Source organism: Psammomys obesus, unplaced genomic scaffold (assembly GCF_907164565.1).
Source record: "Psammomys obesus unplaced genomic scaffold, mPsaObe1.curated_primary_1811, whole genome shotgun sequence".
Taxonomy (NCBI): domain Eukaryota; kingdom Metazoa; phylum Chordata; class Mammalia; order Rodentia; family Muridae; genus Psammomys; species Psammomys obesus.
In genome coordinates this window covers 1815947-1828285 of record NW_026591497.1, presented here as the reverse complement: position 1 = coordinate 1828285, position 12339 = coordinate 1815947, and the positions used below count along the sequence as shown (strand labels likewise).

Below are 12339 nucleotides of genomic sequence, written 5' to 3'. Positions count from 1 at the left end.
CCTGGAGCCAGCCACTCCCTGGGCCCTGGCCACTTTGTGCTCTGTCCCAGCGCTGGCTTGGTAGCTTGTTCTTATTTTGTAAGCAGCAGGCCCTGGGCCTCCTTACCAGCCCAGGGCCAGCATTCCAGCCTCTGCCATGTCTATGCAGTTGTCATGGAGATGGCTGCCCTTTCAGTAGACTGGGGGTGGGGCAGGGCCTGAAGGCTGGAAGGCATCCCAGCTGCCCTAGAGTTGTCATGGAAATAACTGCCTGAGTCTAGGTAACATGAGTGTCAGTCTGTTGCTCACTGCGCTTGCCAGACCTGGACAGTAGAAGAGGGACTCACCTTGATGGAACCACTCCTCTGGGCGGCCGGAGGAAGCACAGGAAAGAGGAGATGAGCCTGAGCAGCAGTACCCTCCCATGACTCATACTCCCACCCATCCCAGGCCAAGCAGGCCAAGCAAGCAGACTGTGCGACCTTGTTCCAGGAACCCTGGGGGCTCAGTACCCATAAGGCCCAGGGAAGACCTGTGGTCAGGCAGGTGAATGAAGTGCTTCTGTCCCACTGCCACTGTTGGAGGACATAGGAATCTGAAACCTGTACCCTGCAAGTGCTGAGGGTGCCTGGCCAAGTGAAGGAAAGAGGTGTGCTTTGCAGGTGCTCTGCGAATAGCCAGGTGGTGTCATTTGCGGGCCCTCAGAATCCTTCCCCAGAGTAGTGGGACAAAGGTGGAGAGCACCCCACAGCCCACAGGAAAGGATTAAGGCCGGGCCTTGCACCTGCACCTTTCCAGTTGCTGCACGCCCGTGGGGGCAGACTACATGTCTTCTAGCATCCAGAATAGCCTACCATGGACAGGGAAAGCCCTGAGCTCTGGGAAGGAGACACATCCCAGCCTCACCCACCCACCTTTGGCTTTCTTGCCACCAAAGCAGCTGGCGTCATCCTTCCTCCGACGCTGGGAGGCTGTAGCACTGCCCGGGATCCCAGGCTCGGCCTCCTGGTACCTGTCAGCCCCTGGCACCTCCTTGTGCACGTGGTAGGACAGGTTCCGCATGATGCACACGCAGTTCTCTACTGACTGTGGGAAGAGGCAGCCTGGTTGGGCAGGAGCACAGACAAAGGGGGCTGCCAATCTTCTCAGACTGTATGTGTGAGGCCATGGCCAGTGAACACTAATGGCACGGTCAACCCAAGGCAGGAGGAACTGCAGGGAGGGACCCTTGCTCTGGGTCGTTACTATCTGCTCTGGTCTGTGCCATTCTGGGGAGCTCCCAGCCCCTGGGCCCCCACTCCTGTGACCATTTGGCTCTGAGAACTTGGAGGGAGGGCTGTGAGCTGGTCCCCTTTTGCCCCACCCACCTTATTGTCTGTGTCCTTCCTTCCCACAGCTGACTGCAGGGCGTGTAGGAGCGCATCCACCAACCCTTCGCACTCACGGAGTCGCCGCCGGGCCTCGGCACCATCTGAGCTCACATTCCTGGGTGGAAGGGAGCAGGACCACCAGTGACCCCTGTTCTTGCCCCTCTAACTCCCCAGCCCAGTAGGCCTCAGCGGCTTTCATCTGCACAATGCCTTGCTGGATCACGGCAAGCAGGGTGATCTGACTACCCCAGGCAATGGGCTTCAGCCTTGTATCTGTGGTGGAGGAAGCCCCAGCTCCCAGCTGAACTGGAATAGGATAGAGAGGAGTCCCAAGAGGCCAGAACCCATGATCTGCAGGAAGTTCTGCCCTTCGTCCCAACAGCAGATCCCAACATCAGGACCCTGTAGGGTCATGAGGGTATAGAACTGATGGACAGGCAGGACCCCAGGGGCTTAGCATTGCATCTGTGGGTGTGAGGAAAGCTCCAATGAAAATCCCAGACTTAGGATGTGGCTCAGGAGCTCCTAAGATCTGGATGAGCTGGGATATGAACATGGCAGCTCCTGCCACCCTGCAGATCCAGCCTCTGCCCCACCCCAGCCCACACCTCAGGCAGCCTGATGTGTTCTTGAAGACCGTTGTCCACTCGGCATCCCGGGGCTTCGAGTCTTCATTAGGCTCTCGCTCCCAGCCTGAGTGGGGCACGATGACCTCATGGGTCAGTGTCTGTAAGCCGTGGTCAATGATGACCATCTTCAGGGGCTCGTAGGATGACAGGTTCCAGAGTGTGCCTGTAATGTGCCACTAGTCAATACTGTTGACCATGGCCATACTGCCGTGGCCTCCCCGGGGATGATACTCAAGATCTGCTTCTGATTTTCCTCCTTGTCCTGTAGTCGCTACATGAAGCTAGCATGGCTGTTACTAGGTTTTAGGGGTTTTGTTGTTGTTGTCGTCCTACGGATGGTACCTAGGGCCTTTGCACGTTAGTCAAGCACTCCCACTGAGTTGACACCCAGTTCACATAAGAAGTTAGGGGCAGTGAAAACTATAAGAGTTTCTGGGGCCTGATAGAGCAAGATGTATTGGCAGCACTTAGTGGTGGCTTTCAGCTAACAAGGAAAAGAAAGAAGTTTTTTTGAGAGGCATAACCAGTGACCCATCCTTCCCTGCTACATGAATGGGTGAACTGGCAAATGCTCCCGAGACCGCAGGACCATAGAGAGATGGTCCTAAGACTCCTAAGCTCTACAAGGCACAAGCCCTACTCTTGCACTTGCACAGGTTAGGAACCAGGGAGGTAAGGTCTGGTGCCAGCAACCCCATGGCTGAGAGAGTTGGGGACCCATCCCAGCACCTGGGCCCGCTTTACTCCTGCTTTCCCACTTTCGGGCTGAGCCACGCTCATGTCAGCCATGGCCAAGGCCCACTCACCAGTGACCAGCTCACGGACCTCATTGTCACGGGCAGCCCGCAGCAGGCGCACCAGGGCTGGCACACCCCCACAGTCTCGGATGGCAGCCTTGTTGTCGGCATCTCGGCCGTAGGAGAGGTTGCGCAGTGCCCCACAGGCCCGGCGCCGCACCTCAGCCCGAGGGTGATCTAATAACGCCACGAGCAGGGGCAGCCCACGCAGCTGCCGCACTCGCCGCTTGATGCCCTCGTTCTCAAAGCAGAGGTGCTGCAGGTAGGCCGCCGCATTGGCCTTCACGGGGTCCACTGGGTGCCGCAGCATGGCTAGCACCTCTGGCAGCTCGGGATCCCGCCAGCGTGGCTCCTTTCGGGTGCTATCCAATGAAGGCGAACGTCGCACTACTCGGTCCAAGCTGCCCAGGCTGCCTCTCTCAGGCTGGGCCAGAGGGGCTGTTGCTGCTGGGAATGGAGGCCGCTCATCCATCAGCTCCCCGGCATCATCTGCTGTGTCCTCAAAGGCCCTGTGTGGATGAGCAGATCCTGTCAACACCTTCACCGTAGCAGCCAGCCCTGCCCCCACACTCTGTCCAAGGGTCTGGGAATTCCCTGTCGGCGGGAACTAATGGCATCCTGTATCTCAGCCCCAAACAGTGTAGACACCAAGTGTTCCTCCCGGGCCCAGCCAGTGCTGTTGCAAGGTCAGTGCTGTTGCAAGGTCAGTGTTAAGAGTAAAACCTAGCATCCTTCCAATGTCTGGAAGTTTGCTCTTTTAACAGTTTTACTTAATCATGACTTAATATGCTTTGATGTGCATCTGTCAGTGACAGAGGGCAGGAATCCCATCTCCTCTTTGTAATATCAGCTAACTGTACCAGCATATAGGGTCAAATATCCTCCCTGTACATGGCCACTCCATTCATTCAGACCACCTGACAAGGACATGTCTTTCTTTGGCTCTCAATTGCCCTATGAACTCTCAAACTCACTTCCCAGGGAAGGGATCCAGGCTAGGAAGGTCAGGTCATTTGCCCAGAGTCACATAACAAACTCTAGATTCGGGCTGTGGTCATGTTTTCATGTTACAGCTATAAATGGGAACAGCATAAAGGGCAGGATCAAGGGCCACCATGACAATGACCCGGACCTCTAGGTTCCAGTGAGGGTGTACGGTGAAGACTAGGCACAGACACTTCAGAGGCCTTTAAGCAGGGTCACATCTTAAGCATCCGATGCCTGGGCCTTCATGGCCAGCTTGCTGGTTATTAGAGCACAGCCAGCTTCAGGCTGTGTCACAGGTTCACGCCTACCATCCCAGGGCTGTTGTCCTCGAGAAGAGATGAAACCAATTCAAACTGAAATGTAGCCTCATGACCTGTGGGATACTCTGTAACTGGGGAATGAAAGATGGAATTCCCAGAAGAGGAACAACAACAGGAACAAGCAACAGGAGCTCACCTGGCACGGAGGCTCTGCCCATACTCAGGTCTCCTCCGTGCTGCTGTGCTATAGTCGGGCTCCAGGTCAGGGCCTCCCTCGTCGTCGGCAGCCAGGCTCCGAGTATCATCCTCCAGGCCATATGGTTCAGCTTGGAAGTGCTCAGGCAGGGAGCGGCCACTCGGTGGTCCAGACTCAGAGCCCATGGGGAAGGCTTCTCGGCGGCTAGGCAGTGTGAAACAGCCATCACCAGGTCCTGGGCCCAGGAGGCCAGTACGTGGGGGCCGTACCCCAAACCCTCGGGACAGGCTGCCATAGCTTGGAATATCACGGGGCTCAGGGCCATCAGGAAAGCCACCTCCGCTGCTGAGGTAGGCTCGGGAGAGTGTGGCTGCTGGGCCACCACCACGCAGCAGGAAATGCCGGTCCAGGGGCCCATCGGCAAAAGAGCCAAGTGGGGGGCCACCGTCCAGCAGGGGGAGTCCATCTGGGCCCAGCGGCACCTGGCGTACTGTCCTTGTGGTCACGGTCTTGACCGTCTTGGTAACCTGATAAACGAGAAGGTAGCATATGGGCTTGGTGGCTCTATGAGACCTGGGCAGTGTCAGGGTGGCCTCAGTTCTTGTTCACACAAGGGGTTCCCAGTTGCCAGCTCACGTGTCTGTTCTAGAGGGATGGCTGTGTACCTAACCTGCTCTTTTCCTGCCTAGGTCAAGCCTTACCTTAGTCTCAGTGCGCCGGGTTGTACCATCTTCTGATGTGACAATGGACACATGAGAGGTGGGTGTGCCAGGGTCTTCCTCCACTGTCACCGTCTCCTCCAGCACCTCAGGTGCCTCTGGCATCGTGGCCAGCGATGCCTGGCTACCCGGGCTCTGCTCCTAGAGAGAGAAGGGTGTCAGAGGTCAAGGATCCACACACAGCTGACTCTGCCTTGGATTCCTGCTGACCACACCAGGGGTTATCACCTCCTCCACCTGGGGCTGAGGTGCGACACGGCAGGTCCATCTGGACCCGAAGGCACCCAGCATACTGTCCTTGTGGTCATGGCCTTGACTTTCTTGGTGACCTGATGGATAAGAAAGTGGTATGTGGGCTTGTTGGCTCTAGAGAGCTGGACAGTGCCCTAAGCCAGGGTGGCCTCAATTCTCCTGGATGCAAGGTGACCTCTCCTGAGCTGCTCCTACAAGATGTTCTTCTGACATCACCTGCTTCCTCAAGCTGATCTTCCTCCCCATCCCAATCCATACACTCTGAATGGCCATGTCTTGGAGTCAGTTTTAGCACAGTTCATGCAATCCTGTACTGAGATCAGCCAGAGTCCTACAGGTCTGAGATATCCACCTCCGAGAGCACACAGGCACCCACAGTGCCAAGATATCCTTGCTCCTTTTGGCCCAGAGGCTCTTGGGACGCGGAGACTGTGCATCGTATCAGACACTAGATATATGGATTCCTACTTGCAGCCATCTTGCTACTACCCCGCAGAGAGGCACGATGGGGGACTTCCGAGCAAGACAGCTATGAAATGAGGCCCACTTGTGTATTAGTCAGACTAGCCAGTATGGAAACCAACTCCCAAAAGACAGGCCAATCCCTACTGTACAGAGCAGCACAGAGGCCCAGGGCCTCACCCTGTCAGTATCACAGGGCTGGCATTTGGCCTGGACAGGGGTTGGAACTCAAGCTACAGTGGGTAGGTTGGAGGGACACGTTCCTTTGTAACCATGACTAGGTCAGCAGAAGGCCGTGCTTCCCTACCCAAAGCCCACGGAGGCCTAGCAGTTCATGTTGCATCTCCCCAGCTCTGGGGCCTTAGTATTCTTCCCTGGCCTGGGTGCTGTGCTAATAAGTAGGGGGCCAGGCTGTCCTCTCGACAGGCCTTCCTGCAGAGATCACTAGGACAGTAAGGCCTTCTCAGGCTGGCTCCTGAACTGGGGAAGCACCTGGCCCTTGATGGAGATAGTGTGTGCACGTGTATTATTAGCAAGAGAGGACATCTCCTAGGCTCTGGCAACACAGGAGAGGGGAGGCACAGAACATACCTCTCCCTCCCTCAGGGGCAGGGCTTTGGAGATTTAAGAGGTGACTTCACAAAGGAGAGACCCAAGACCCGGGCAGAGAGGAGGTTTGCCCAAGACTGTTCAAGTACTGGCAAAGGGATCTCAGGAGTTTGTCTAACAAGGAAACCTCTGAGCTGTGTCTCACCTCTCCAGGACAGGGCTTTAGCTGCCCCTTTCCCAGCCTACGGATGAGATGGACCGTCTGCTGGGACCTGGCCAGGAAGAGGAGACCCTGTTCCCTGGGAAAGAGAAATAGATGAGGCCCAATGTGGGGACAACTGGAAAGATGCCAGACTGGGTGACCTGGGCACTTCTCCAAGGACACTGACCGAGCGGAGGCCTGCGCTGTTCCAGCTCTATCTGGTGACTGAGTGTCAAGCCCTAGCAATCAGCTGCCCTGGACTCTCTGGAGCTAGTCAAAGGGGCTTTGGGTGGGGGTGGGAGGGATCTAGGAGCTGCATTCCTAGATACGGAGGAGGGGAGGAGCAAGGCTGAGGGAACAAGGCTCCGGACATTCTGCCATGGGACAGGGCCCCTTTGTAGATCTGCATGCATCTGCATACATTAAACATTCAGAGAAGAACCCTGCCCTACTCCCTACCTAGGTGGTAAAGCACAGAAGGCTGGAGGACACTGAATCCCAGACCCTGGGCTGTGCTGAAGATATGGCACACAGACGCTGTGTGTGATCCGGGTGACCAGGATCTTCAGCAACCTGCAGTAGTCACCCACGAAGCACTAATGAATGGGCTGAGGGATCCTGAGCTCCGAGAATCATTTGCTAGCAAATGACCTCAGGAAGCTAAAAGCAGTCAATGACCTCACCCACAGGCAGGAGTGTAAGTCAGTCATGTTCCTGGGAAAGTCACACACAGACAGGGAGACATGTCTCTAACCCCTCCAACAGGAGCATGTGCACATACATGAGGCCCCAGTCAGAAACACAGGCACAAGTGCATTGATTTATGGACTCTGACAGTTCCCAAGTGCATTATGTCCCCTGTTCTCAAGTGTACCCCATCTTCCATACACCTGCCTGAACTTTTATTGGCACTGGCCTCTTTACATGTGCTTCCAACATGCAGAGAAGGGGCCATTGACACCCAGTCACCCACCCACTATTGGGTTTTCAGTGGTCGCACTGATGGGAAAACTGAGGCCTTTGATAGTAAGAAGCTCAAGGCCATCCTGGGACTCAGTCTGACAACCAGCAATCAACATGCAACAGTGAGAGCTGGTGGGGTGTCTCCGTGCATTACAACCTACCCACCAGCCTGTCCATTCCCCACACTTCTAGCCTATGGCCTGACCACTGGTTCTGGGCTGTTCCACTCTGTATCAGACACAGGCACATCTGAATATGTCAAGTCCTGTGCAACATCCTGTGTGCCAATATATTGTCACTCCCTTCTTGGCTCCAGCCTCATCCTTTCTCCTCCAGAAGGGGCCATATCCACCCTCCAAACTTCAAAGCTACTAGGTCCGGATAGGAGAGGAGTTGCTGCACAGGCCTGGGATTTGCTAGGACCTACCCAGTCAGCCTGCTCCCAAGAGGGGGCCCACAGGCATAGTGATGAACACAAACCCATAGGGGCTCAGCTTCCTCATGCAGAGAAGGGAAGGACACAGAACCCATCTCACCTATATGTCCAATGCCAAGACTACGGAGAAAAAACCAAAATGTGTCAGAATACAACAGCTTGTGCACCTTATGGACGAGCATCTACAGCCTGTATCATGCAAAACAAACCACAGGTCTTTGTGCACTGCCCTGTGCAGTTCCTGCTGGCATACATCAACCACAAAGTGAGGTGAGATGCATACCCAGAGCCTACACCTCTGGCGGCCAGGTTCCAAGAGGGCACAAGGTGGCTACTGCTGGATGCAGTTCTGAACTCCAGCATGGCCCTCCTAGGCAGAGGGTAGGACAAGTTAGGTTGACATCTCTCTCCCAGGCAGGCCCTTAGTCCCCACAAAACACTACCCTCTTTATGCCCATTCTCTGCATAACCCTTCCACAGCCCACAGGAGCAGTAAGCCTGCCAGGGTGTGGCCCCAGACAGTGGCTAAAAGGCCAAGGGACATGTGGTGGGCTGAACAAACTGGGGAAGAGGACCAAGCTTCAGCATTCCCAGCTTCTCTTAAGCCTGGTCCCCACTCACACTAACCACAGGCTGACGGCTGAATGGGCAGTCAGCGTCCAGAAGCTATGGACCACATCAGGCGTGTGACAAACCTCCCTCCTACCACCAGGCGTCTTTTAGGAAGTCCCTGCTGCTCACAGCCTCACTTTCCCTGTCTACTAACGAACCCCACTCCCTCTGAACACACCTGCCCCTCACCAATACCAGCCCTCAAACAGCCAGGCTGCCGGCAGACCCCTCCCGCCACCACATGTGGGCAGTACCGGGCTCTGCTCCTCCCTTACCCTCCCCTCACGTGCAATGCCGCGGCAGAGAGGGTTTCCATTAAATCTACAGAAGCTGCTCCACCGGTCCCCAGAGTGCAGTCGGAATCGAGCAGAAGGGGAATGGAGGGGAGCCGGGAAAGCCCCCAGAGAGCAAGAGGCCTAGGCCAGTTTCCTCCGGCAATCGGGCCTCGCTCTGCTGGAAGAGGGACCACTGGGAAGGCCCTGGACCCCGCCGCCACCTTCCACCCCCACCCCGACACCTGTCCCACGGCCGGAGAGGTGCACCCTTCCTGGGTCACGCTCAATTCGAGTGCAGGGTCGCTCGGCTTGCACCCCAACGTGGGGCTCCAGTCCCAGAGGTACCGCTGCGCACGGTGCTCGCACACACCCACCCCGCGCGGGGCAGCAGGCTCACTCCCGCCACCGCTCCCGCCCCGGGGTCAGCGCAGCCGGCTGGAGAGCAGACAATAGCTACCTAGGACCAGCGGCTCTCAGAAACAAAAGCGGGTCTTCCTGAGTAGGCCAGGGCCTCAGGGCACCGCCCCCGCCCCCCAGCTCGCGGGGACCGAGTTCTTTCCAACCTGTCTGAGTTCGGCCGGCATTGGACAGAGGCTGGGAGGCTGCAAGCCAGCGGGGGCGGCAGCCGGACCGCGCTCCGCTCCGCGGGCGCCCCAGCGCTCCAGCTCTACTGACTCCCTCCCTCCTGTGAAGGCGGACCTGGCAGCGGCCAAGACCAGCAGCCAATCGGGCGGGGCGCACCCAGGCAGGGCGGGCGAGGCTCCGCCCCCACAGGCCAGGGCGGGACTCTGCAGCTAGGCCTGCCGGGTTGCCAACCGCAAGTCTTGCCTAAACATCATGTCCTAGGGTCGGCACCCCAACCCTACCTACACACCAAGAGACTCTGACAAAGTCTTTCTCCCGAAGTCTCAAGCTACCCTCCAGTGAATGTGTATACGCCTACCTACCTCTGTAGTTGTGTAAACTGAGATCCCACAGAGTAGATCGGGGGGCCAAGGGTACCATGGTGGCACAAGCTACTTGTCCTGACCGTGAATCACTTCCCTCTTAAGTAATAGTTCTGGTATGGTCAAGCTGCAAGGTCTCCCATACTCACTCTACATGGCCTCCAAGTAAAGGTCACCATAGAGCTTAGTAGGAACTTTAGTGCGCAGCCCCACAGGACACGCAGCTTATGTCATGACGCAGGTCCTCTTACATTGAAGGCCCTTAAGGTGTATCAAACAGTGGGTCAAAAGGCCAAGTCTGGAGTTGTCCTGGGCAAGAAAGTCTCTGGATTGGGGCTCTTGTCAGAAGCCCTGAAAACAGACCTGGCTTTAAACCCTGTCCTCTCTGCATTGAATCTACTGGGAAATGACAGATGGGCTGTGGTGACCTGAGCCAGCAGACTTATCTTACTCCACCCTAAGCCTTCCAGCAGCCACACCTGGGAAGTTTGACTGCTGGAGGAAAACAAGTACAGGAAGGGGAGACACATGCTAGTTGACTCCTTCATCACATATAAGAAAATGGGGTTTGAAACTGTAGAGCTGAGGCCTGCACTAGGGAAGCTCAGTGGTGGTACCCCAAGGAAGGGGACCCAAGCTTGGCACCCTGCCTCCTGTCTGTTTCTCCCCACCCCAATCTGAAAAGTCAAACCTTGCCTCCATGATATGCCACCAAGCAGAGGCTGCACTGTTAGCATGCTCAAGAATGCTAGGTGCCCACTGGCCTCAGTTTCCCTAGTCACACCAGAATGCTCTGACTTCTGACCTTCTTCATCCTCCCTTCATAACCACCCTGGCCAATAAATAGAACACACTATTTTGAGGGAATGAAGCCCAGATCTTAAGTTGAAGCTGTTTCTGTCTTCTGTACATTTTCCAACTGCTAGTGCACAACCATTGGCTTAGCCTGAGGCAAGTCCAATAACCCGGCTGACCCTGTCACAGTGGTATGCTCCCCCCTGTTTCAAGATGAGAGTCAGCTCTATTCCTGCTGAGTGTCTTCATCCTGTTAGAAGATGAAGGAGAGGCAGCCAGAGCCGTGGACCAGTCCCAGGGAACCAGGCTGCAGAAACCCTTGGCCCTGACTCCCAGGCTGCAGGGTCTGGCTACCTGCCTTGCCACTACCCCAAGATCTCAACCACCAGTGCTGAGCCTGCGCCTCAGAGGTAGTTCCTGGGGTCACCTCTTGTTGAGATTAATACACAAAGAGTCAAGTTTGAGGCCTGGCCAGCCCAAGCCTCCTCATGTCCCCATAAGCCCGTCAGACCTGGCTAGAGCCAGGAAGGCCAAGAGTGGGATGGGATGGTGGAAAGGAAGACATGGCCTGAGGTCGGCAGCTCCAAACTGTGGGAACATCTTCCTTCCAGGGCACTGACCCTGAGGGTGTCCTCTTGTCCTCCCATACTGCTTGTCAACCAGATGGAGAACAGAGCCCGTTCTATCCTTGGGAGGGCCGTGCTGGGTGCCTGGGCGCCTGAGGAACAGTCTCGGGGTCAGTGGCTGTCACTGACCCAGTGTGTGCAGCAGCTGAGCTGTTTTTCTCCCTTAGGGAAGGTTAGTAGTACAGAACTCACTATCTGCTTGCATTTGATTTTACCTGCTAGGGTCCTCTGTGTGCTAGATACCCACATAATCAGTGTTATATGGAAGACCTAGGGTCTGAAGTTGGACTCAGCAAGCTCCTCATGGATGTGGCCTACTCCTCCAGGCCCAGTCCCCTCAGTCCTAATTCACTGTTCTGCCTTTCCAAAACCACTCAGCACCATATAGTGGAAAAAGGGCCTCTCCAGCCAGATATGGTGGGGCACACCTTTAATCCCAAAAGTTATGAAGCAGAACCAGAGAGACCTCTTATGAGTTTGAGGCTAGTAAGACTTTGTCTCAAGGGGGCATAGAAATAGGGGCCAAGGAGAAGGAAGGTGAAGAAGAGGAGAGGAGAAAAAAAAATCGGTCCCTACTGGGCTTGGGGATTTCTGGAAATCTGGAGATCTTTGGCTCTGACTGCTCTGCATTTTAGGTGTGTAGAAGTAAATGGGTGTAGACACCCTTATCTGTGAGCCATCAGACAAGGGCAACTCAGGGACCAGTCCCAACTTGTCCAGAGCCTCACACAGGCAGCTTGTCTGTAAGTCCCACATGCCCAGCGCCTCCCTCCCTCCCTGGCTAAAATGGGCCAGGTTTCCTCCAGTCTCTACCAAGTGCATGCTAGGCATAGTTCCCTCAGACGAAGGTCCAGGAGAACCAGAGAAGGAAGGGCTGGAATTGCAGATGCTGGGGGCTGCTGCCAAGTTTAAGAGTGCAGGAGTTGCTCATGGGAAACTGAGGACCCAGTCATTCCCTGGGGAGCTCAGAGGACAAGCAGGGCAAGCACCTGCTCTGGGTAGTGAGCCGTGGCCTCCTCTTCCACTTAGTAGCTGGGTGAGCCGCCATCACAATGGAAGCCTTGATAGTCACAGCAGACTTGAGACCTCTGCATTTCTTCCTTCTGGGACCTCTCTGGGTCATGGTTGTGCAGGAAAGGGCCAAGAAGCTCTGATGCCTGGCTGCGCATTCCCACTTTCGTACTCTCAGGTCCTGGCTGTGGAACAGAGCTCCCACCTGGGGCCTGCATGCAGTCTGAAAGTAATAGCCAGTGGAAAGGCTGATACTTGCTTCTAGGTCACTG

The 12339-nt window shown here is 55.8% G+C and overlaps 1 protein-coding gene across 6 annotated transcripts in view; it reads right to left on the bottom strand.

The window, feature by feature from the left end:
• Arvcf (ARVCF delta catenin family member) overlaps window positions 1-12339 on the bottom strand; it is a 54888-nt gene that overhangs the window by 5595 nt on the left and 36954 nt on the right. For 2 of the 6 annotated variants that reach the window (XM_055610209.1, XM_055610210.1), the window contains 7 exons: window positions 4920-5078; window positions 4219-4745; window positions 2785-3284; window positions 1958-2141; window positions 1347-1464; window positions 894-1065; window positions 327-344 (listed from right to left, as the gene is read on the bottom strand). In XM_055610209.1, coding sequence (XP_055466184.1) covers window positions 327-344; window positions 894-1065; window positions 1347-1464; window positions 1958-2141; window positions 2785-3284; window positions 4219-4745; window positions 4920-5078 — 1678 coding nt within the window. Of the gene's footprint in view, window positions 1-326; window positions 345-893; window positions 1066-1346; window positions 1465-1957; window positions 2142-2784; window positions 3285-4218; window positions 4746-4919; window positions 5079-6405; window positions 6500-9251; window positions 9361-12339 lie in introns of those variants that run through there. The other 4 variants (XM_055610215.1, XM_055610212.1, XM_055610214.1 and 1 more) reach the window with 4 other exon arrangements.